This window comes from Pithys albifrons, chromosome 2 (genome assembly GCF_047495875.1).
Source record: "Pithys albifrons albifrons isolate INPA30051 chromosome 2, PitAlb_v1, whole genome shotgun sequence".
In the NCBI taxonomy this organism is placed as follows: Eukaryota; Metazoa; Chordata; class Aves; order Passeriformes; family Thamnophilidae; genus Pithys; species Pithys albifrons.
Genome location: NC_092459.1, coordinates 74,536,720 through 74,562,094, shown reverse-complemented (window position 1 = coordinate 74,562,094; position 25,375 = coordinate 74,536,720). Strand labels below are relative to the sequence as shown.

The following is a 25,375-nucleotide window of genomic DNA, read 5'->3' as shown; positions in this document are numbered from 1 at the left end:
AGAACACTTTTGCATGCAGATTAAATTGGGAATTTGAAAAAACAGAATTATGTGTGTAACTGTTGCAATAACAAATATATGGGCGAGAATTTATTTGACTATCTGATACAGCAACGAAGTTTCTAAGCACTCACTCAGAAATAAAACTATCTAGACTGAATTAGTTGTATATTTTAGAATCCTTGCCCCCTCTTCACAGCGCTTTGCTATAACTCAGAAAACCTCAGTCAACACAAAAGGAGTATTACAATATTCTCAGAGCTTTTTGTTTGTTTTGGTTGGGTTTTGTGGGTGGAGAGTTTTTGTTTGTTTAAAGGACATATGGCATTATCAACCTACAATTTGCAGCAGGATAGATGTTTCCATGCTTTGTATGCTTAACAAATGTGCATGTGGATTGAAAAAAAGCCATTTTTGTTTGGAAATAGTTTAACTGCTAAAGTGAAATACATTAGCAGAAGGAAGGAAAGACTGACCAGCAAGAAGAGAAGAAAGAATAACTGGACAGCCTGGAAAACAACAAAGGATCATGTTTAAAAACAATGTCACATTAATCTATCCACATGCACATTTGCTGTTAAAAAATGCTTTTAAACTATGTATGTGATAAATCAATAGCTTTTTTTACTGCTCTAATACCTTCAAATTCATTAGCTTTAAGAAGTTAGTCTTGAAATAGAAGTTTCAGTTTTTCCCTTGCTGGATAATCTTACAACACTATCGATATTCACTGTAAATCCCCACTTCACTGAAGTAGTGATCATGTAGGCAAGCTTCCTTGGTAAAAAATGCTAGCCACCAACAAGGGACAAGCCGGCCTAATTTCCATTACACAGTGCAGTGGCTTAGATGGTATTCCAGATGGTGCCTGAAGGGAGGCTTTTGGTATTCCACTAATTCTCTGTGGCATCTTTCCCCAAACTCACACAGATAAGATTGACTTTGGATGATGAAGAGTCATAACTAGATAACTTGCCTACTTGAATATGTACTTGACCTGTTTAACCTATGATATTTCAGTTTGCTTCTATTTAAGAAACCCTACCTTTTGCAAATCTTGACTATTGATTTCATGTAACCAGCTCAGATGTTCATGAGCTTGCAAGAAACTGGCCAGCTGTCCATGCTGAGCAATAGGCTGAGATAACAACTTCCCTCGTTTCCCTTTTTCTAGATACCAGCGAAACAGGAAATCTGAAAAATTCTGAAGATAACAGGAATATGAACACATTTTTAAAGTTACATTTCTATATCTTGTTTATCCTCTAAGACAAAATTCTTTATAAAATACAGTTGGAAAGAAGTAAGAAGCTGCTTGATAAAACCAGACACGCACACAACACAGAACACAGTGTTGAAGAAAAAAACTTAAGAGCCGTGATAGAAATACTGTTTAAAGAATTCATGAGCTACTCTGCAACAAATGCTGATAAACACAGAATCCTTCAATGGAAGCGAAGAAAATACCAAATGTAAATTCTTCACAATAACACACACGAACAGAAACAGGTACCACATCAATCACAATTTAGTTTCATTTTTATACCTGCTCCTTTGCTCCCTTCAAACATCCAGGCTTACTATTTCCTTTCATACATAAGTTTACTTCCACTGTCACTGTTTTTGAAATATTCCTCCCTATCTCCAAGTGAATCTACAATCTTAGTCCCTCAGGCATTGTTAATTTTTTTTTAAAAAACCATCCTATTTTATCTTCAAAAACTTCAATGTGAAATAACTTATCAGGATTTATATTTGAAATTTAATTTAGTCTTTTCAGGATAATTTTCGAATACTGATACATTTTAATTGCCCTAAGAATTTTAAAAAATGAAGTTTGAAGAGACCAGTCTGATAGTCTATCCATGAGACTTGATCTATTCTACTATACATTTATCACACTAATTTCTTTTCAGGAAGTTTTACATCTCCCCTTTAAAATAAAGCATGCGGAAAAAAAAAAGATAATTGATCCCTTATGGCAGTCAGTCTGAGTATTTACACCTCACTAGTGAAAAAGTTTGCTATAATTTCTGTCCATTACTGATGCTATTGTATTTTCTTATTAAAGCAACTTTTCTATACTGTTTTTATTAGGAAACATGTAGATGTAGAACTTCTCTGTTGTGAGAATTTGTGGAAATCTAAACAAATCGATCTCACCAACTTGCAAATTAAGTCCCCATTTCAAGTAATCTCTACTGCATTTTCCTTAAGTTTTACCATATTTCAGCACACTTAAAGGTTTTTACACTAGATTTTAACAGACATTGGAAAAGCTGTACAGCAAGTACACAGCAGCACAATGAAAAAATACCTAAAACAATATCTCTACCTTCTTACTCTTAACTGCTTTTTACACATTATAGTTATACATTCACTACAATGTATAAAAATTGTAATTATATAACAATCTGAACTTATTTTCTGGAAATTATCCTTAAATTTATATGACATTAGTTTAATAAAACAACAGTACACTGACAACAGTACCTCAGAGAAGTCACAAAATGTGACTCAAAATGTGGCTTACAAATGTTAAGAGATAACGCGTTTGAGGCACTAAAAAGGTCCCACAAAATGCCACTGCCCATACAGCTAGTACACGTATTTCTGCTGACTTGCTTTGCAGTCTCAGGGTAAAAGACTTCCACTGAATATTTTGTAGTCAATGTTGACTTCAATTTTCCACATTATCCCAATATGCATCTGTAAATACATACGCATTTTTAAAAAAAGCTGGGGAAATAAAACCCAAAATAAAAAAATAAACTTTGCAACATTTCAGGTGCAGACATTATAAAACACTATCTAAAGGAAACAGAAAAAAAGACTTACCTGATCTGCAAACTGAGTCATGTAACGTTGTAATCTGGCCTGGTTGTCTGTCTGCTCACACATCTGCACCAGGATATCAAAGTCGCAGTACTTCTCTGCTAAAGCAGCTGCCATCTGATACTGTCCCAGGGAAACTAAGCAACCAAGAAAAAGAAGTTATATCAAACAAGGTCATCATTTGTCTGTAAGAAAATGACCCAGGGCAGAGACCAGAAAAATGAAAAAAGTTTCAAGTGTTCACACCAAGGAGATACGTCCACATTCCCAAAGAAATATTCCCCTATTGCATCTGTCTCCTGTGCACCTGCAAGCTCAATATCTATCACCTCTGTCCCACAATACAAGAGGGAAGAAAGGAATGCTAAATGGCCAGTAGACATACATTCTATTTTCTCTGAAAGTTGGCATTGTCTGCTATTTGTACAGGGAGAGGGGATCCCATCCATGATTTAATAGCTGTAATAACAGCCACTTAATCATACAAAGTGAAAAAGCAGCAAGTAAAGGCATTTGATAAAGAACAGAACAAATAAAGACTATTGGGCTTGTATTAAAAAGATATTACTTAGAATCTTTCTTTTTGGTTCAGTTAAATATGTAAGTTAGCAGAATATTTTGTTTGTAAGGAAATATGAATCTAAGATATAACATAATGATACAAAATGTATTTATGAGCTAAAAGAACTCAGCAATGTCAGTAAAATGGAGAATGATAAGAAACTTAAGAATGCTCAAGAATGATTCTTAGATTCTTCTACTTACATGATGTGTTTCAGTCTAAAAATTTTAAACTTTTTAAAGTTACTAAAATGTATTTACTTCAAGTTAACTACACTTAAAAAGGGAGCTTTTCTGTCACGTATTCAATAAAGACATGTTGCTAAACAATACGTATGATTACTAAATGATCAAGACTCCAAAAGTAACTTTTCCCTGATAAATACTAAACAGGCTTTCAGGCATATAAGTTTCTCTCAACTTGCAACAATATAAACATTTAGAAATCCATTTGTAGGCTATTTTCAGCTAAGTGACAAGATAAAATCCTGCAAGAAAAATACAGCAAGTTAGCAGAAGGAAAAAAACCAAGCAGCAACATGTCTAATAAGAGGTATGCACATGGATGCAGTCATGGGTGCAATCCTGTAATCTGTCTTCATTTTCTAAACATGCCATTAAATCATAAGAAGAGTCATTTATACTCAAAAAGAAAATGTGTATAAGATATAGCATTCATACAGAGATGCCATTTACTTTATCAGACTTGTGTAACTTCCTCATCAAACAGACCATTTAATCCTTGCATTAAAGAAAACAGAGAGCACTTACGGAAGGGAGACAGGAGTTCTGATCTTTTCTGGACATACTCCATTTCCAGGTTGCTGTATCGCTCCTGATCAGCCAAGCGATCCACAGACTTCAGCTGAGAAACATAACCATCCAGGAAACAATCCAGAAGTGCCACCAGCTGCTCAGCCACAATGCTGCGGAGGTTACTGTCCACCTGGGGATACACCACCTTCAGAATGATCCCGTGCTGCCGTGTTATTGCTGCACGAAGGCCACTGGATGCTTGGGAAAACAACACAGCCAAAATCAGAAGATTAATCCTAACCCATAGCAACTGACATTGAAGTGTAAGAAAAACATTAGTATGTATAATTAAAAAAAATAGAAGGAAAAAAGCGTAATAAATGTTTTCATTCTAACAATCAAAGCAATACTATTGATGCTCCTCTCCCCCAAAAAACACCTACTCCCATCTAATTCTACATATTAAATTTAGCCAAGATGTGAGAAACAAAAAAACGTGCCCTGAACTACACAGATCTACACTGTCAAGTATCACTACCAGCTCTTTTTCCAGAAGAATCAATTGCACAATCCCTAAGTAAAGTAAGAGAATACACAGAAGGAGAAGGCAACTTCTTTTAACCTGATTTGAATACTTGGATGTAATCATCAAAACATAAGACCAAAACAGTTTGCATGGGTCCTGATATTCAAAAGATTTTTATCTTGGAAGCCCTAACAAGTGTGTTTGCCATGTAGAGGCCACAAGGAAGCTTAAGCACCAACTGGAAGGGGTTTGCTTTTGCAAGCACTTGTCCTGATAATTTTTCCTGTTATGAAACTATCAAAACAAAACACACTTAGGGAAGTGGAGAACCATCAGTCCTTTTAAAACAGTTATAGACCACATTTTATGATTTATTTTAATGTTACATATCCCACAGACCTGCCAACCAGAATCAATGCATTAAAAATTAAAAAAAGTACAAAATTAAGTCTGTTTCCCAAATTTGTAGTTTCATAGTTAAATCTGCAATGCACGTTTTTAAAAATTATTATAAATACTGGACAAAATAAATGTTCACTGATTCATTCTATTTCATTCCCTAAATTAAAACTTCAGCTTCTCTTATTCTTACTGACAACCCTGAAGCAGCTTCTAACAGTAAGTTTAAAATTCAGATTGAAATTCATGTGTTCTGAAGCTTTGGAAAAAAGCTTTTTCTTTAAGATATTTAAACAAGTTGAAACAATAATTTCTCACCTGTCCATGGAATATATTCAGGCTCTCTTTCTGGAAGCTCTCCTGTTTTATATAAAGAGGCTCTAGACAGCCGATACTGACAGGCAGCTTGTAGCATGTCCTATTTAAAAGCAAGGATGCGAGTATTTTTTAAGTCTACTTCTGTACACACAGACCATAAACAATGTTATCTTTTATAATTCTGAGATGTTCTTTTGATATCCCTATTATTTCAACAGAATCACAGAATATGCTGAGTTGCAAGGGACCCAGAAGGATTATCAAGTCCAACTCCTGGCCCTGCACAGGACCACCCCCAAGAGTCACACCATGTGTCTGAGAGCACTGTCCAAACACTTCTTGAACTCTGTCAGGCTTGGGGCTGTGATCACTTCCCTGAGGAGCCTGTTCCAGTGCCCAATCACTCTCTGGGTGAAGAACCTCTTTCTAATATCCAACCTAAACCTGCCCTGATACGACTTCAGGCCATTCCCTCAGGCTCTGGCACTGGTCACCACAGAGAAGAGATCAGTGCCTGCACCTCCTCTTCCCCTCATAAGAAGTTGTAACTGTAATGAGGTCTCTCCTCAGTCTCCTCTTCTCCAGGCTGAATAGACTAAGCGACTCCAGCTGCTCCTCATAAGGCTTCCTCTCAAGGCCCTTCACCATTTTCATTGCTCTCCTTTGGACACTCTCCAACAGTTCAATATCTTTCTCATAATGTGGTGCCCCAAACAGTACACAATATTTAAGGCAGTGAGGCACCACTTTCTCAGCTGTAAGAGAAGAGCATGTACTGACTACACAAGAAACCTCAGTGCTCAAGCACAGGATCTTCACTTTTTGTTACATATTCATGATTTCACAACTTCCAACAAAGCTGGTACTTCTCAAATTGTCTTTAACTGTAGCTCAGGAGGAAAAGGAATGTCCCGAGTTCTGCACGGGGCTATCTTTTCCTTCCTAATATATTTGGACATGTGAACAGCTCCTTCACTTTTGTTCTCATGTCAGTAACTGAGATGGGCTGCATTTCATTTGTTCTGTGTTCTTCAATGTTTATCTTCCCCTCCCACAAGCACATTGGTTAATGCAGTTCTGTACCTTAATGATGTTGTTTACATTTACAACTATCTGGGCCCACTCAATGGATTCAATAGGCATGTCTTTCAGGATTTGTTCCTCCTCTTCTAATAAGCATTCAAAGATGGAATCTATTTCAGACACCTTAAAGACAAAAGAAACAATTGCACAGAACACCAATATGTCCCCTGTCAGCTGGTATCTGAAAGCCAAGTTAAGAGCTCTATAGAAAAGCAAACACATACTAATAGAAACTACATAAATAGCCTAAAATATTAAAAGGTATTGACTACTCTAATGGATAGTGAAATCACCACTCATGTTTCATACAATACTTAGGACTACAAAAACGCCTTCTTTCTGGACTTAAATCTGGAAGACACAAAAAAATTCATTTTTTAAGGCAACTTCATACATTTTCATTAAGCATATTTCTCCATCATCTTCTGAAATATTTGGCAGCAGAATCTTTGTTAGATAAAGCACACTTGATAATATATCTGCTTTAAAAGAGCAAACTATTATTTCTATTTTCTTTCATATTTATTTTTCACCATTAGCAACTACTGTCTTCTACAGGAAAAAACCTTCTAAGAATAAATGTTTTGTGCATAGTTCTTCTCAAAAAGGAAGAAGGAAATAAAGACAGAGCGCCTGACTGGAATGCAGCATAAACTCAGAACTAGCTTAGCTTGACTAATGTTAGAGAGGACAAAAATTATGAGAGACTAAATTGATACAATTTCATCCAGGACAGCTCATCAAAGCAGCTCTGTCTGGAAAGTTTCATACTCTTCAGTCCATCCCTTGAAAATTTTAACTTGGCAAGTATCTCCTTATATGTCTGAGAATTTCAGTTGTCTTTTTACTTGCTTATCCATGTCAGGTAGTTGGAAACCATAACAACTTTACTGCTGCTATATGAAATCTGTCAGAATTTGTGTTTCAGCTGCAGACACAAAAAAGGTACATCCACTAAAGTAAGGAAAATACTACTGCACCATCCCAGTTGAAAGGGTAATTGTGTAAAGTTGAATTGTTTCTTACAGGGAAAAGTTTCAAAGTATACATGAAAGCACTGCAATGCTTATTACTATGTGCGATGCTATCCAGTAATTCAGAAATGGCAGGGGTCTTACCTCTCTAAAGAACACATCTGCAGGGGTAAGGCTTGGTGGAACGTCACACTCCCTTTTGTTCAATGCAATCAGTATAGCAGCATTCACTAGATCAGGCAGCCTGGAGTGGTGGTTCTTGAGGACAATAGCTGCTGCCAGTTTCTCTGCATGCTCACAGAGCAGCAGCCGAGTTGCCATCGGCATCCCTCGCACTGGAAAACTGCCCAGACGTTCAAATATACCAACCTTTCATTAAGAAAAGCCAAAAAACACGACATGCACTTCAAACAGTGTTTTACAAGAATTACTTTAAGACAAAATAATAATCTCTGCGTGATGATACCAAAACAACAGAGGAACTTACCTGATGAAGAAAGTCAATGAAAAAGGAATGTGCTTTTGTCTTATCCTCCAGCTGATGAAGAAGAATGAGAGATGTGTTGCTGAAACCAGCTGCTTCTAAAAAGAGAAAAATCTTAGATCAGAGTGCTTGGTATCTTCATTTCTGGATAACTATGTTTTTTGCCTCTGAGGCAAATCTATTTCTATAAATTTTTATAGTGTTACCACACTAATTTCTTATGTATATGCACAGGTATTTACAAACTGCTTACCGTGCTATTTGTAATCACAGAATGGAATGGCCTGCCCAGAGAGGTGGTGGATTCACCATCCCTGAGACTGGACATGGCACTGAGTGCCATGATCTAGTAAAGGAACTGGAGTTGGACCAAGGGTTGGACTTGATGATCTCAGAGGTATTTTCCAACCCAATAGATTCTATATGATTCTATGATTCTATGATAATGTGTTTTTTCAACTCTATCATAGCTGAAGTAAAGTTTTTAGAAGAAATAAAGTATCTTTAAATCAGTACTATCCTGAACTACTCAATTTATTATGCTGCTAAAATAGAACCTCACTAGTTTATTCTAGTTTTAGTAAGATTCAGATTCAAATTTTTATCTTCATTGTGGACTAGCCATTGCTAAATTTATTATGCCCTAGACCACAGCTACCAGAAACTAAAGTGTTAACAGGCATTCGGACCTAACTGATTCTGCATGCAGAATTTTTGTATATTCTAAGTGTGCTTAGTATATCAAGATAAAAAACTTGGAAGAACTATCACTATGAGCAAAATGAGCAAGACTGTTTCCAAGAAGCCATCAATTTTCACTTTTGGCTTTAGCCAGGAATAAACACAGATAGGCTGCCAAATCTAAAATAAAGTTGATTCAGAAAATACCAAAGATATGATGCCTAACTGGCTGCAGTGCAGAAACAACAGCAGGAAGCATCATCCATTTGTAACTATTTACATGAACTTTCAAACTAAGTTTCTGCTCTGTAACTGGCAACTACTGGCCAGAGGTCCTGGGGCCACTTTCGAATTAACACTGTTTGTGAGAGACAGGAAAGCATGAACAAAGAAATTTCTTGATGAAACCATGTCTGCTTTAATCGTTTATGTACAACAAATACTCCTAAATTAATTTCTCTAGTCCTTTTTCAGGAAGACCTAAATAGCAATGCCCCAAAGGGATACATGCTCACTCTACCCAGGATCCACATCAACCAGAAGCTGTGTAATCACACTGACAAAAGGCAAAGAATGAATAAATAAGCTCTTGCTCTTACCACATCTATTTAAAAAAAAAACAATTTAAAACCATACAAGGAATCATGGAAACACGGAAGTGACCCCACCTGTTCCCTGCACAAAGTGCCCTTCTCAGAAATATGTTTTCCTTGCTGTTTTTGTTTACTATATGAAGTCAAGAACTAACTACATTAGACTGTAACTTTGTCTGGTATCCTCACAAGATGCATCTTTAAGCCTTTCTGGAAACACAGAATCACAGACTATTCTGAGTTGGAAAGGACTCACAAGGATCATTGAGTCCAACTCTTAAGTCAATGGCCCACATAGGGGATGGAACCCATGACTTTGGCATTATTACAACCAAGTTTTAACCAAGTGAGCTAATCTCACATCCTAGTGGTGTCAGAGGGCAAGGGACACTTATGTCTTTTTTGCAAAGTTTAAATTATAAATTTATCTAGCATTTTGTAGATATTATTTCAGGGGGAAAAAATAAAAAGGAACCCCCCCAGAACAACACATTACATTTACCTTCAGGTACAGATTCAGCCCATCTTGGATCAGAGGCAGGGTAGTCATCCATTAAGTCCACACTGATCTGAGTCACTGCCCTATCCAATTCAGTATCAGAATCCAGATCTGCATTACTTGGAAAGACCTCAACTACCAAGCTTTGTGCATTGACTATATCTTTCCTGAAATAAATGAAACACAAAGTATGTGAAATAAAATTGATAGGATTATAAGAGAAAGAGCCTCTCAGGATTTTCTGATGCATTTTTTGTGAAGTGCCTTAGATTATAAACATCAAGCACTTTTGGCATTCATTCTGATTCTGTAGATAAAAGGTCTTCCAATTCTTTTCAAGTATATAGGCTGCACGAACTATAAAACAAAAGCACAAGCCAAGAAGCGTTTCAAGTCACATTTTATTTTACTATTACTATTATTACTATGTAAGAGAGAAGACTCGTCACATAGAGCAAATGTCTCTGGTAGCTAAGTCACAAAATTTCTATTGCTTCCTCTAAAATTCTCTCAAAAGGGCACATAATCCCTCCCACTGAAGGTAATAGAGTGAAAGCTTGCACAAGCTCTCAGGAAAATGCTTCAGCAAATATAATGTATTATTTTTACTTCCTATAATTTCAAATAATCCTATTTTAGTTATGTCAATAAGTAAAAGAGTAAGAAGCACCAAAATGCTTAAACCTCCTAAGTTTGAAGTTGGACTGAAGAATTCTATGTAGTAAATATGCAGTACACACAAAAACCAACAGATTTGATTTTGTGAATAAAAAATGTAAGTGTTCTGATTGAGAAGGGATATTGTGATTCCAATATTGGAAATGCTTGTATTTCTCATGAAAATAACAGTTTGAACACTTACATGATCAAGATGTCTTGAAATAAAAAAAAGCAGTGAATCCAGAAATTGCACAAAGGTAAACTAAAGAGGATTTTTAAAAACTGGAATTTACTGAACCTTCTATTAAAGAACTAAGTTCCATCTTTACTACTCTGCATGATACGTGTTTCTAAGGAAATTATATGGTATTTCATTACCTCCTTCAGACCATGATGTGCCACCAACAAGGGTGAACTCAATCGTTCCATAGAACTTCCCATTCCCTATAAAGATCCCTAGGTCTGTAAAGCTGCCTGTGCTCACTGCACAGCTGGTGGACTTGACATTTCCACTGGTAGCACAACCTTCCATTATTTGCTCTGCATCAACTCATCTGGACAGGCCATTGCTACATCTGCTCTGTGGAAGACTGCTCCATGTGTTTTACCACACTATTTTTTTCTGGAAAAATTTGGAATAAATACTATACACATACAACAATTATTTTCTTCCAGTTTCATAAACCTAACCAGAATTTAATCAAAATAACTTTAAAATTTCATACTGTATTACACTGTTCTCCTTACTACCTCCCAACTTGTGTTTCCAGCTCCCTTGTTCACATCCTCAATGACATCAACTTTCATGTTTGAAAGGCTCTGAGGCCTTAGCTACTCCAGTCCTCTACAGCCATCTTCAGCAGCACTTCTGTTTAATGACATTTCTGAATACACAGAGATTTTGTTTAAATTCTGTGCCTGCTTACAGGTCTTGAATTGGTGTCCTTTATTCTGTGTGCCTAATCACCTTCACTACCTTCTGCCTTCACATGAAGCTCTATTTCAAAAGCACTCCTACCTCCTGTTATCTTAAATCTGTTCTTTTCAAGCTTTAAGACTCTTTGAGAAGATTAGTCCTAAGAGCATTTGTGGGTTGTTTTTTTTTAATAAATATATATTGAAAACAATCCTCTCTAAATATAATTAATCTAAGTTTATAGGTGTTTATCTTCTCTCTCATCTTCCTCCTTTGTTTACATGACTCACTCCAACACCAAACCTTTCAGAGGCACTGCATGCCCACCCCCCGTCCAACTGCTTTAATCAGGATACTTTGACAGTGTATTTCCTTCTACTCCCACTCTCCCCTAACAGTCAATCTCCAAAAGATATCCTGCCCAAAGTCTGCCCTGCTAGTTAATCTTCATGGCCACACAAATAAGTGAATAAGCATCTTCAAAAGTATTACTGAAAACAGCTATCCAAATAAAATGAGGATGGAAAGTGAAGTTTTTTTAACAACAAAACGCCACTTACTAAAGAATAAAGAAATCAAAACACAAAGTTGAAAGTTGTTTCACTGGCACTAATGCACACATAGAATTTACATAGAACAAGTGAAAAGTCATTGAGATTATACAACTCTGCTCCTTTCACTTCTTCACTAGCCCACAAGGCATATTTAACACTTTCCTAATAAAGATGTGTGTCATCAAAACAGCTATAATTAAAACAGGACAAGATTTTCTTTAGAAAGACAACCTCTTACTCAAGTATCAGTCTGCCTCAAAAAATAACAAAGTCTCAAAAGTCAAGTGCAATTTCTACCTGCAGTACTGTAGAAAAGCAGCTTTCAGCAATTTAGTCTTATCTTCTTGAGCTATAACTTCTAGCCTACCGGTTCCGTCAAATGCAGGACTCTGAAAAGGCAAAGTAAAAACTTCAGCTCAAAGACAAGTATTAATCTTCATTATGAAACAAAAACAATTTTTCTCGGTAGTAGCCACACAGATTTAAATAAAAACACCACCTGGAAGTAGTTGCGTTTAAGTCAAACATAAGCTCCCAAGATACATTACAACTAAAATCACACAGAGGTCTGACCAAAATTCACACCATCTGCAAAGCAACTTACACTAATGTATTCCACCAGTCAGATTTTTTATGATACTTATTTTAACATTCAAACCCACCATTTTTACAGAATTAAAAAGGTATTAATGAGTACTATCATCCACAAAAGCAGTCTAAGTGCAAACAAACCTAACCAGAGATTAGTTCATTAAAAAAAAAAAAGTTCCATCTGAGCAATTACACAAAGGTCTTCCACTAAAATACTGATGAATAACTGATTCTAAATGTGATTTAACTGGAATAAGGATTGAAACTCACTATTATCCTATACAAATATTCTCTAACTTACACTGTAACAAGTTCTCTGTTCTTCCCTCCCACTCCAGGAACATCTTGGCAACAAATTTCACATACATTTTAAAAAAAACACATTTGATGCAAATAAGAGCTTAGTAAATGTATGCTGCATAAAACGCCAATAAAAACTGTCATAGATTTTTAGGAAGATTATGTTAACATATATATAACAGGAAATAAACAATATTTAGCCACTATTTAGCCTCTCTCAGCTTAGCCTCCAAGCTTTCCATAGTATAAGAAAAAAGTGCCTCTCCTATACAAAAAGGAACAGACACAAAAGACTAAAGCAACCACCCTGACCAAAAGTGAGAGCATTTGAGTCTCCGCATTAGTGTTCTATCAGACAGCAATACACCTACATGAAAAAATATAGATTACATAGAAATTTCAACTTCAAAACAAAGTAAAACAAAGAAGTCACCCAAGCAGGCAGATGATGTAAGAATTTGTGGATTTGGAAAGCTGCCTTCATTACAAGTGTTTGAGTTTCTATTTGAAAAAACCTTTAAAACTCAGACAAGTCAGGATTTTCACTGTGAAAATTCAAAAGTGATAGAAAAGCATTTATTTCTATGCTTTTTCAACTAGTCAAGCAAATAACCATTACCTCACTTCTTGGTCCAGCAATGGAAGAGGACAGGGCATCTTCAAGGTCTTCAGGAAGCACGGAAATGTTTTCCCTGGACAAGATAGTGAGAAGTCCACTTTTTTTGGCAAAGAAGATGGGGAGGCTATTACAGGAGCCTGCTCCTAAAATGCTATCTCCTAAGATGAGGAAAGGGGGAAAAAAAAAGGCAAGCACATAAAAACCACTTTAATTTAAAGCCAAAATGTAACAGTTTCATACTGATTACTTTTGTCATGAATCAACCAACAGTAATCGACAATTGCTTCTGCTATACAGAAGTTGTGGAACTATCTGCTACTGAAGATGACTTCCAGATACTGCAAGTGTTTAAAAAAAAAAGACAATTAAACAAAAGTTGATGTGATTCAAATTCAACCAAAGGACCAATGTGCCCACCCCACTTGAAAATACATTTGAAGGTCAATGATGATACACTTAAGAGACATCTGACACAGGCACCTGGTATGAATTTTAGGCTGAACCTCTACACAAAGTTAACTTCAAGGGGAAAAAACCCCTCACAGTGAATACCGGGGGGGGGGAACAAAAAGAAAGAAAAGCCCCACAAACAAGCCCTCCAGCCTTTAATATACCAAGAATGAGATCTACTTCATTTTCATTTGAAACATGGTAGAGTAACAATATTGGACATCACATCACCACTTTCTCCATAAACTCAAGAGAAATTTCCAACTTGAAACATTTAATAAAAGACATTGACGCCATACTGCTCTCTGAGAAATCTAAATACTGTAAAAACATTCCATTAGAAGGTATCAACAAAACGTGATTCCACTCTCCAGCAAGTTACCTTGTATGCCAAATACGATTTTCTCCTGTGGTAAAGAAATTCTTCCAGTTCCAGTGGAACAAGCAAATATTTCATCTTCCTTGTAAATGTAAGCAGCATGACTGAAGTAATCTGGCACTACCAGACAGCACAACACTTCATCTTCTGACTGAAAGTGTTAAATATGAACAATATCATATATATAAACAATATCTTAAAACAAATATCTAAAATATTAAATACTGATCCCAGTTTCCTGAATTCATTTTGATTTTTAACAATGAGATATGGATGTAATCCACAACCTGAAAACCCAAACAAAATCAATTTTAATTTGCCCTGAAACTTTAGATCCTGCAGTTTTTTTCCCTTCCATATATATACTTTCTAATTTCACATGGAGAGATAAGTAAACAAATCAATTATTCTACAGTTTTCCCACACTTCTTCCACCTTAGTTTTAAGATGCCAGGCAGCTGGGAGAGGGGGGAGTGGAAGAAGTTTATGCTTCGAGAAAACACAGCACAATGTACTCTAGAGACAACCAATGTGCCCTCCTTTCACAGCAGGGCAGCTGCCTAGTAAGGACCAAAACACAGGTCTCTTAATTCCTTCTCCTGTGACAAGAGTCTCAACAGAGTCTGAGATCTGTTTTAAAGGGATTGCAAGAGCATACCACAAAATTATGCTGCAGAAACCTTTACAGACAGGACAAAAATTAAGATAAATCAGACAGAGTCAGATATTTAGACTTTTATTTTGGTGCTTTTTTAATCTTATATTTTAGAATGCAAAGTTTAAACTTTACATAGGTAGTATTAAGCAACACCTAAGAGATGCTTGTACACATTATCCTCAGAGTATCACAAATGCATACCTCCAAGAGAAATTTATTTTCCTTTAGACCAAAATCTGATAGATGATTTATAAACAGGAATACTCCGAAACACAGTGCTTTCTTAACTCAGTATCAGCACCTTCACTGGCATACCTGAAAAGATGGATTATACTGTGTGACCTCCACAATGACATCATCAGACATCTGGCAGCCTTTGTCTTCTACTGTTATCAGAGTGTAGTAGACAAGACACGGATGATCTCCAGGATGCCAGGCTGCAGCAAGTATGACCAGTCCATCACTACCCAAAAACAGATATCACACCACTGAGAGATTATTATTACATATTTTACTTGCTCAAACTCTACCACTCAAAAAAATAAAGAAATATATCCAAGTACATTCTTAGCTAAATGTTTTCCAATCTTGTAGGCTTTTTATAAAGACAAACTATACTATTTGTTCTTCCAAGCTTTTTATTAACAGTGTTCATATTGCAGTATAAAACTGAATCAAGGCAATTGTAACTCTATGTGATTTAACTAAATACAAGAAATATTGAATTTTCTGCATTTGATGGAACAAGTTACAGTTGCTTATTTGTTGCCTTTGTAATACCAGGACAAAACAAATACCCAAAGGTGATAAAATTACACTAAAAAAAGTGACAGGAATTATTATCAGGTAAAGAATATGTAATGTTAAGAAGATAATGATAGGATGAAATACAGGATAACCTCGCTATCTAATATGAGCTGCTTATTTTATCAACAGTGCCACTCCAGTGAAATTAAATTGCAATTACTTACATGAAGTTTTTGCAAGAAAACAAATTTATCTCATTAATGTAAGTCTTACCAGATACAAGTTCATTAAAAAATTAACTTGACTTGTGTACTTCTTACCGATTCTGCTGCAAATCCATGTATTGTATATTTACTCCTCCTTTAATATCTTCATAGTTACTTTCAGATCCCTAAAAAATCAATACATCTGTCTTGTAAACATATATATACACAGGTTATTAATTAAAACAAACACACAAAATCCCTTCCAGGTGAGCTGGCTCTTACCCAAATTGCATCTGCAATATGTTCTTTCAGGATCCTGCTGATATCCCAGTTGAGAATATAACGTTCTGATGAATCGTCAATCTCCCATTTGTTCAGATTTGAACTTGTTAGCATATAAAAGCTTGATCTCTCTCTATCCCAAAGAACACTAGAAATCTGCATTTAAAAAAAAAGAAAAAGCTAAAAAGGTTAAAGAAAAGCCTTAATATTTGGATATGATAATCTCAACCACTTTCAGTCCACAAAAAAAAAAAATCACTTCCTTGGGCAATGTACACAAGTTACAATCAAGATGAGTTTGTGGTAAGTTCCAAAAGAAGTCTTATTTTACAAATAAAAGAACATCTACAGTAAGTATCTTTCTTCTTCTTTCTGCCAACTTCTGAGGAGTTCATTGACAAAACTCAACCCAATTATCACCCCTTGGTAGCTCGAAATCAGAAAAGTAGAATTATAGGTTACTGTTAGTTTCAAGTTATAATGAGGCTCCCACTAAAAAGGGGTAGGGCTTGGAATCACTGCATATCCCTCAGGAAGCATTACTATTTCAGTCTCCTTTTATTCCGATTTAAAGAGCAAATCAGCAATTGTCTTTCCAAAGCATATAGATTTATTTGGTTTCTGTCTTTCAAATTCCAAAGGAATGTAAGTAACACAAGTCACTTGAGTCCAACCTTTTTTGGTCATCATACCCTCTTACAGTCTTTTCTTTTTCCTTTCTTAAACACTGAGGCTAGAAATTACAGAGAGAAATTAAAGCAGATGAATGTTTTTTAAGCTTACCAGAGCATCATTTCCAGAAGACAATATACCCAGAAGAGAAGAAACCTTCCTACCAATTCCAGAAAACATGCCCTGACCCTGTGGCAGGGCATGCTGATGAATCTTGCCAGAACTATCAGGTATCAACCGGACTAGCTGACCTCTGGAAGATGATAAAATAAAGCTTCCTCCCTAACAAAAAGAAAAAGCAACTACATTAAAAAATAAAAATCACATTCTTCAAAAAATTCTATTGTCAGTTAATAGTCTTTATGCCAGGTCATAAAGGTAAACGCTACAGAACAAGACACAAGGCATCCTTAGTACCTGAGAACTAACAAAGAAAAGAAAATAAGCATTTATCACATAAAAGGCTGTTCAAACAATTTTTCCACATTATTCTCTATGTTTGAACCAGTGTACCATACAGTTAATAGTCTTTTAATTTTAAAATGTATTTTTGGTTAAATATGAAAATAAAATAGATTTAATAACTTTCTACAGGCACTGCTACATTTAACATTTGAATGTTTAATTATTAATTAAACAACATTGAACTTCCATGTGTGCATTTAAAACTCAAAGCATTATTAAGCACACTGTAACCTTTTCGCTTTTATTCAATAGCATCTTATCCTACGGAACACTAATATGAACTGCACAGCAAGACTTCCATCTGGTTGTGTCAAGAAAAAGACAAACATCTGACTAGTACTTAGGACTCATTTTCCTAGCTTTGGATGACATTTTTATGCATGAAACTCAATTTCAATTAAACAACGCAATTAATACCTCATGAAATCCTTGGAATCTAATGATGAAAAATAGTATTACCTTTGCAACATTTGTTGCAGTTTTTGGACTGATAGCATGGAGCATGATTTTGCATTTTTAGATTAGGAACAAAAGCAGTATTTGAATATAAATCATACTGTTTATTATTACCTTTACTGCTGTTAGGAAGCTGCATAGAGAGCCTCCAAAGTCTGTAGAAGTGTCGGTATAGGAACCTTCGTGTGCAAGATTGGGCCAGTAGCGCACAGAACCTTCGCTGGTAGCAACCATTATTGCCAGAGACTTGAAGTGAAAAAATAATTAACAGAACATGCAAGATAATAATATTAATCAGACTGCAGCTATTACTAAAATATGTTATCTTACATGTCAAGATTGTGGGTGACAAACACACAAAAAAGTAGTAAATATATATGGATGCACACTGACAAAGCTGGAACTGAATCACAAAAAGATTCTGTGGTATAACTTAATTCAAGCACGGAATGTTATACTTGCTTATTTTGCTAACAAGAGTATTTTCTACTGGTTCTTGTTCCTGATTCAGGGTCTGCTACCAAAATGTAAATAAAACTTGAAGCTGCAAGACAGAAGACAGCCTGTGCAGAACTTCAGATGCCAAGAGTTCCAAGCTACTGTGGAAGACCTAAAATGCAGGCTGGAATTTAACAAAAACTGTTCTAGTGTCATCAAGTGAAATAACAAATCACATGGTGGCTTTTCTCTTCATAAAGGCATAAGCCTACAGAATGCCAGCATTAGGGCTTTTAAGTCAGGAAAGCACCCAGGTACCAAATTCAAGGCAAGAAGCAAGAGACTGTTCAGGTAGAGAACTGGACAAAAAGCATTGTACCTAGTCTACCACGTGCTGAAAAAATAATTTAAAAAATCATGGAACAACAGAAGAACTGTAGCTGAGAGTTGTTACTGAGCTCCTTAGAGTTTTCTAACCAGTTCTTCACTAGATGCTGACCTTCATAAAGGAAAGCAGTTGGCTAATAAACCTAACAATTTAAAAAACACCACACTGTCCCTTGTGATTCCTGCCCATTATTTAGTATTTTTGATTTTAGTGAAACATTTTTTACAACTAACATTTTTACTTCACTCTCTAAAATCATAATATCCATGTACATTACAAAAAGCCACTTAGGAAAGCCATCAGTCAAGACAGATTATATCTGTCCTCCCAGTGGCAGCTTCCTTATAAAGACCAGCCAAGGGAGGGTGCTGATTTTGGTGTCTCATCTGTGTGTACTGAGAATTAAGTCCACTGCTGAACAACTTTTTCAGCCAGCATGTATTTAAACTGCACTTGTTCAGACCACATACTTGATTGCCCTGATGTTTGTTAACACAACACCTCTTTTTTTACAGTAATGCTTGTCATGAAAGCACGTTAAGTAATCCTTAGGAAAACTAGTATTTAATCTGATCCTGGGAGATCTAAATGGTGTAATTTGAAAGGACTAGCAGAATTTTCTTTACTTCAAACGTATTTATTTCCAACTATCAAACCTGACCTTTTGAATAAACAGTATGGTGCCAAATGTTTTCAAGTAAGTATATTCAAAGTTACTCTAAAGGTGCTTTTAAACACTAAAATTTAAAATTTGATCACCTGCAGAGACGGTGCTTCTCCTGAGGAACTGAGACAATATATAGCTGCTAAACTAGAACTCCATGGGAAGTCACTGGGGGGCAGCTGCAGTTCCTTGCACAGAGATAACTGGAAGAAAGAAAGAGACATCTTAATAAATATGAGGCTAGAAGAACTTATTCTCCTGCCACAAATCATTAGTCTTTTTAACCCTGCTAAAAATTGTATTTCAACTAGCCCAGATACTGTGTAAGGGAACCAAAAGAATGTCAAAAGACACTTCCAGCAAGGTTGACACAAACAGCAAACAGCTAAAAACCACCTACTTGGATTTTTTCAAATACAACTGGTTTTCTTTAGTTATTTTTGACTGTTTCTCACAACACTGTAATACCAAATTATTTCTATCACAGTTTATTTGACTACTCCTTCATACGGTATTCTAACAAGGCGGCAAAAAATTAAAATTAAAAATTAAACTAGAAACATTTGAGAAAGCTTACTACATACTACAGAGTAGAGAGGTGATCCACTCCTTCCTTCTCTACACCCTCATGACATGAAAGATTTTAATCCCTTGAAAAATATCTAGAAGTACCAAAATATATGACACTCCACTGTAAGTACAGGATCTGTATAATTAAATTACATTGCAGCAATTGAAAGATACTGATTTTGTATCTACAGGTTTTCTCTGACCATACCTGCTATTCACTGAAATGATGCTGAAAGAAACACTGTCCAGAGGGGAAAAAATAATTCTTGACCAAAGAAATCTAGATGAAACATGTTCAGTACCTCTGAAACTAAGCTTGTTTTTCTTTTTTTGACAAGTGGAAAATTAGTCCCAGAATAATCTAAACCAATCTGTAACACATCAACTCATTTTTAAAGTGAAATTTAAAGTGAAATAATTTAAAGTGAAATTTAAAGTGAAATTTAAAGTGAAATTTATCATGACTATCTAACATAAGAGCCATACCTATTAAAACACAAAGAATTAACCTTACTGTCAAAGTGACAAAACTGAAGAGCTTGAATTTCAGCTACTGTCAGCATGACTTCATACCAACCCTGCCCCTTTTGAGGGAAACCAGACAAACTCCAGTCTATAAAAAACTCTTGTTGAAAAAATAATAACCAAAACCTAAAAACCACAAAACCCCACAACTGCATAACTTGTTCAACTAGTACAAAATACAGAATTCCATCTTCACTTTTCAGTTACCTTGGCTACTGCAGACTGACCGATCTTCCAAATAATCAGCCTCTCTTTATGGACTAGCCAGGCCCATCCACTTTCATCCACTTGAACACTCAACTGGTCATCAGCTACATAAAAAGTAATTTTTTAAAAACATTCAGATTTTTAAAACAGTGTAGAGCAACCTTTAAACCAATAAAATTTAATTCTCATAGGAAAATGAGAAATATTTTCTATTAAACTAATTTCCATGTTACAATTTCCATCTATTTAAGATATCAAATTACTATATATAATTTTCAAATTCATTTGACAAGCACTCAACCTTTGAGAATGAAAAACAACACAATCCTAAAAGCTCATTCCATCAATTTAGAGCAAATTATAACAGCTTCATAAATCATTCAGCAGTTTTTAAGATTATTTTTAAGACATGTATTTGGTTCTTTTTATATTTACTATAAGAAGAAAACCATAGGACAAAAATTGCTTAGAAAACCCATTTCTTGAACTCCAGGAAAGGTTTGTGTCATCAAGGCTTTTAGAAGTAATAATAAATGGGGATCAAAAATAAAGTAAGAAAAAACTGAGCATCCACTGTAGGATACAACAGAATGAAAACAAGTAAAAAAGGTGAAAGAACCAATAAGCCAAAGTTACTAACAACTTACTACTGCCTTTCTTTACAACCTTGTATTTTACAGTATTTTGGTTAAGATAGCACACAAAGGATACTTCTGTGCATTTACACCCATGTGGGTATTACTAAAATTATTGTTACTTAACCAAGGTGGATTCAAAGCAAGGCACAGACATTTCAGTTTCCATTGTAAAGTCAGCATTTAAATAGCATCAACAGCATTTTAACACTGCTCTCACCTGTCGGTTTTCATGAGAAAAATAGCAAAGAAAATAAATTCTTACCATCAGCCTTCTTCAGGGCTTCCATAACCTTAACAGGCAGAGAGGATCCAAAGGCCTTAACATCATAGTTAATAGTCTCAGTTGCTGTAGGAAGCTGGATAACTCTTGTAGGAGTTGCTCTTAAACAAAACAAAAAGTTAGTTTTTTATTGTTTCTTCATTGGTTTCAGGAGACATTTACTTCATTAATACGTGTTTAAAAATACATTTATGTAAAATAAACACGCCCCCTCTGCAAGCACCACCTAAAGCAGTAATCTGGTGGCCTCCTTACAAGTTGCTAGCTCTCAACAAATCCTTTATTTTTAAAGAACTGACTTGGAATATGCATCCCGCGGTGCCCGGGGCAGCCCGCAGTTCCCGGGGCATCCCGCACGGTCTGCAGCATCCTCCTGGGGCATCCCGCGGTGCCTGGGACAGTCCGCAGCTCCTAGAGCAGCCCGCAGTGCCCGGAGCATCCCGCAGTGCTCGGGGCATCCCGCAGTGCTCGGGGCATCCCGCAGTGCTCGGGGCATCCCGCAGTGACCGGAGTAGCCCGCAGTGACCGGGGCATCCCGCAGTGCTCGGGGCATCCCGCAGTGCTCGGGGCATCCCGCAGTGACCGGAGTAGCCCGCAGTGACCGGGGCAGCCCGCAGTGCCTGGAGCATCCCACCCGGGGGAAGGGCAGGGCAGGCGTGCGGGGCAGGACTCACCGCGCCGAGAGGGAGCCGCCCCTGCGCGCCGCGGGCGAGAACAGCCCCGGGGACGGGGACGCGGCCGCCGCCACGACGGGCACGGCCCTCCTGCAGCCCGGGCGCGACAGCGGACTGGGGGCGGCGCTGCCCAGCGCCCTGCGGGCCGTCCCGGCCGGGGTCCGCGGCGAGGCGGGAGCCGATGAGAACATGGCTGTGAATGGATGCGGGAGTGGCGCCGCTCCCGGCCGGCGCCCTCTGAGCGCGTCACTGCAGGGCGGGGCTGGGCGGGAAGCGCCGGGAGGAGCGAGCGCGAAAGATCACTGGTGATGACGATGATGGCCAGCGTAGACGAACGCAGATTTGGGCAGGGCTCTCCCCACGTGGGTGTGCCCTTCCGGCCTGCACAGTGGATGTTTTATGTGAGGCACAGCGTGTGCAGAACTGGCCCCACCGTTTAAGTCCCAAGGTCCATCTGCCACGGCCGAGCGAGCTTGGACAGTGACAGGGAAGTCATCGGGACTGTCACAGCACCTGGTACTAACCGGGGCTGACCCTGCTTAGCTCCCGAGAACTGACGGGATTGGGCGTCAGGGTGGCATTTAAATGCCCTAGACTAGTAATATGATGAGTTAATGTAAAATCAGATGAACTTTTAAGATTGGTATGATGGAGGAAAAAAAGTGATAAAAATACAGTCTAATGTGTGCCAGTAGTATTTTTTTATTCAAATTAAAGCATTGGGCATTGAGTAGAAAAACCTCCTTTTAATCTTGCTGAATTAGGATGTAGTTAAAATCTAAAATACATTCTGCCACCTCGATGAAGAATCTTTCAGTATCATCCTCAGTATTTATAGAATTGCACTGGAAACTGCTCGTATGCAGTGGAATGTGCTACCCTTTGTATGATGAAGGAATCCTGAATCCTGAGTCTTAAATTGTGAACCCCGAGCCCACAGCAGCCCACAAGACAGGCAGATGTTGGGGACAGCTGTTGCATTCAGGTATTTTAAAAGAACTGGGAAGCTAAAAGTTTTGCATTTTTATACAGCAGATGTGCTTTTTATCCACTAAGGTTTGGGACTGTGAAGCCAGACAACGCTGCCGAGGAGATTGCTGGGGAGCAGCGGTAAATCCCTCTCCAGCCCCGTGGGATCCCTGTCCCGAATTCCCAAGGCTGGGGTTGAATCTCGCTCCAGCCCCATGGGATCCCTGTCCCAGATTCCCAAGGCTAGGGTTGAATACCCCCACAGCCCTGCAGGATCCCTGTCCCAGATTCCCAAGGCTGGGGTTGAATCCTGCCCCAGCCCTGCAGGATCCATGTCCTGGATTTCCAAGGCTGGGGTTGAATACCCCCACAGCCCTGCAGGATCCCTCTCCTGGATTCCCAAAGGCTGGGTTGGGCGCCGCCTCCTGCTGAGCTCCCGCAGTTTGCTGGCACCAACAAGCTAGAGTGGGGAAAGGGAGTGTGTCACTTCTGTGGTAAATAACAATCACACAGCAACTACGCAAGGGTGTAGAAATAGGTTTTAGCCTGCGAGGGGAATTAAATTTTCCTCACTGAAAGAAAATACTCAACGACGTTGGCTTGTAGGAAGAAGAGCTTTCAGAAGGTCAGGATGTACCATCTACCTGGGGATGAAGTTGAGTTGTATGTATAGTATCAAAAAAGCTAATTAATTAAGGACAAAATTAACTAAAAATAGAATATTCAAAAATTTCCTGTAATTTGCCCATTTCTTTTGATTAAAGAGTTATGGGTGTTAGACTTTCTGTGTGGGTTGTGCTCCAGTGCGACAGAACCCAAAAATGCAGAGGACATAAACTCAAGATGGTTCATGTGGCACAACGGAAGTAGAAGGCACATGTCAGCTTCAGTGCTTTGCCTTTTTAATTCAAGCTGTCTCCTTTTGCTTTGGTTTTATGACAAAACCAAAATACAAAGATTTAATGGAGCTTCACTGTGCTGTTACATGAATGTGGGATGCTTCTGTGTAACCTTCTCTGTAAACATGATGCTAAACCATCATGTTAATGTGACTTCATCAAGAAAAACAAAAAAACCAAACCAGGAAATGCACACATAAACAAGCAAATAGGGAAAAACCTGAATAAAATTCAAGCTGACATCCACTCCCATCCATCATTTCCCAACATCAATGAATTCAAATTATTTTAAAAACTCTTCAGATGTCTTTACTAAAGTATTTAAGGTGATGAAGCTTGCATAGCCATTGTTTGCTGACTGACTCTTGTCTACACTCAGCTACAATTCATCAGGGAATGACTTGGTTTCCTTCTGCTGTCCCAGCCTTGTGTTAAGATCTCCATCTTCAAGACGGAGGATACCACTCAACCTTTAAATCTCATTTTCAACACAGAAATAGTTTATGCCAATAATGGTTAGAGACTTAACTGGTTCTTGGATGTCCCATCCCAATGAGTATTTTGAGTGGTTCTAACCCAAATAAAGTCTGTTATCCAATGTACCTGTTATGACAAACATTCACCTTTCTGTGGACTGTAGCTTTTCACACTTATCTGTGGGCTGCAATACCGGCTAGAAGATCTAATGAACAAAGGACATAAAACACTTGTTCAGCTGCAAGCAATTTCTGCAACCTGTGTAAAATAAAGGGGCTTGTTGCATCTCACATGAGATTCAAGATCTTCTGAATACATTAACTGGTAGTCAACACTGAAATCAAACATTGGTCAGTGGTATTTTGGGCATATCTTCAGTACAACATATGCTTCTAGGCAAACTATATCTGACAATAAAATTACACCTGGATGCAATTCTATTTTCATTCCCTAGCAGACAGATCTCTCTAGTGTTTTCACTATATTCCTCAAGATGCCATGAATGGCACATTAGAGAAACATTTCCAGCTTGTCCAGCACTAGGTGTCTTGGCTATTGCGAATAAGGTTTCCCATCAACAAGTTTTACTAGCATAGATGAGTCTTAATGTGACATAGAAAGTTTCTAGCTTTTTAAAACCACCTTGTGACGTTTTGCATCTTGAGATCATATTGAAAGAGATTCTTACATTAGAAACACAAAGTCAACTCTTCACTGCCAAATGTAGCCCCTTGCAGTTGTTTAATGTAATGTAATGCTGCTATTTTACTAGTTGCTCTTGAGAAGGTAGTTTACTAGTTGTTCCTAATAAAGTAGTTAGGCAAACCTCATGATTTCTATGACTGAAATTTTAATTAACAATACAAAACTGACATATGCCTTACAAAAGGACAAAAATGTACATACGTAAGGGCATGTTGTTTTGGATGTTATCTTGGAAAGGAAGTGAAAGTAAAGAAATGGGAAAATAGAAAAGGGAAGA

General features: G+C 37.4%; 1 protein-coding gene across 1 annotated transcript in view; it reads right to left on the bottom strand.

Annotated features, from left to right (window-relative positions):
• The window catches only part of NUP133 (nucleoporin 133), a 31,285-nt gene extending 9,008 nt beyond the window's left edge, over positions 1-22,277 (bottom strand). The window contains exons 1-20 of the mRNA XM_071549539.1: positions 22,049-22,277; positions 21,357-21,475; positions 20,457-20,560; positions 19,250-19,357; positions 17,779-17,910; positions 16,855-17,025; positions 16,072-16,227; positions 15,904-15,974; positions 15,152-15,299; positions 14,182-14,329; positions 13,350-13,507; positions 12,137-12,228; positions 9,713-9,876; positions 7,940-8,034; positions 7,597-7,821; positions 6,479-6,601; positions 5,396-5,495; positions 4,168-4,410; positions 2,839-2,972; positions 1,046-1,204 (exon numbers count right to left, since the gene is read on the bottom strand). Of these exons, the coding sequence (XP_071405640.1) occupies positions 1,046-1,204; positions 2,839-2,972; positions 4,168-4,410; positions 5,396-5,495; positions 6,479-6,601; positions 7,597-7,821; positions 7,940-8,034; positions 9,713-9,876; positions 12,137-12,228; positions 13,350-13,507; positions 14,182-14,329; positions 15,152-15,299; positions 15,904-15,974; positions 16,072-16,227; positions 16,855-17,025; positions 17,779-17,910; positions 19,250-19,357; positions 20,457-20,560; positions 21,357-21,475; positions 22,049-22,239 (2,841 nt within the window). The 5' untranslated portion in view covers positions 22,240-22,277. The remainder of the gene's footprint in view (positions 1-1,045; positions 1,205-2,838; positions 2,973-4,167; positions 4,411-5,395; positions 5,496-6,478; positions 6,602-7,596; positions 7,822-7,939; positions 8,035-9,712; positions 9,877-12,136; positions 12,229-13,349; positions 13,508-14,181; positions 14,330-15,151; positions 15,300-15,903; positions 15,975-16,071; positions 16,228-16,854; positions 17,026-17,778; positions 17,911-19,249; positions 19,358-20,456; positions 20,561-21,356; positions 21,476-22,048) is intronic.
• Between the last annotated feature and the right edge of the window lie 3,098 nt (positions 22,278-25,375).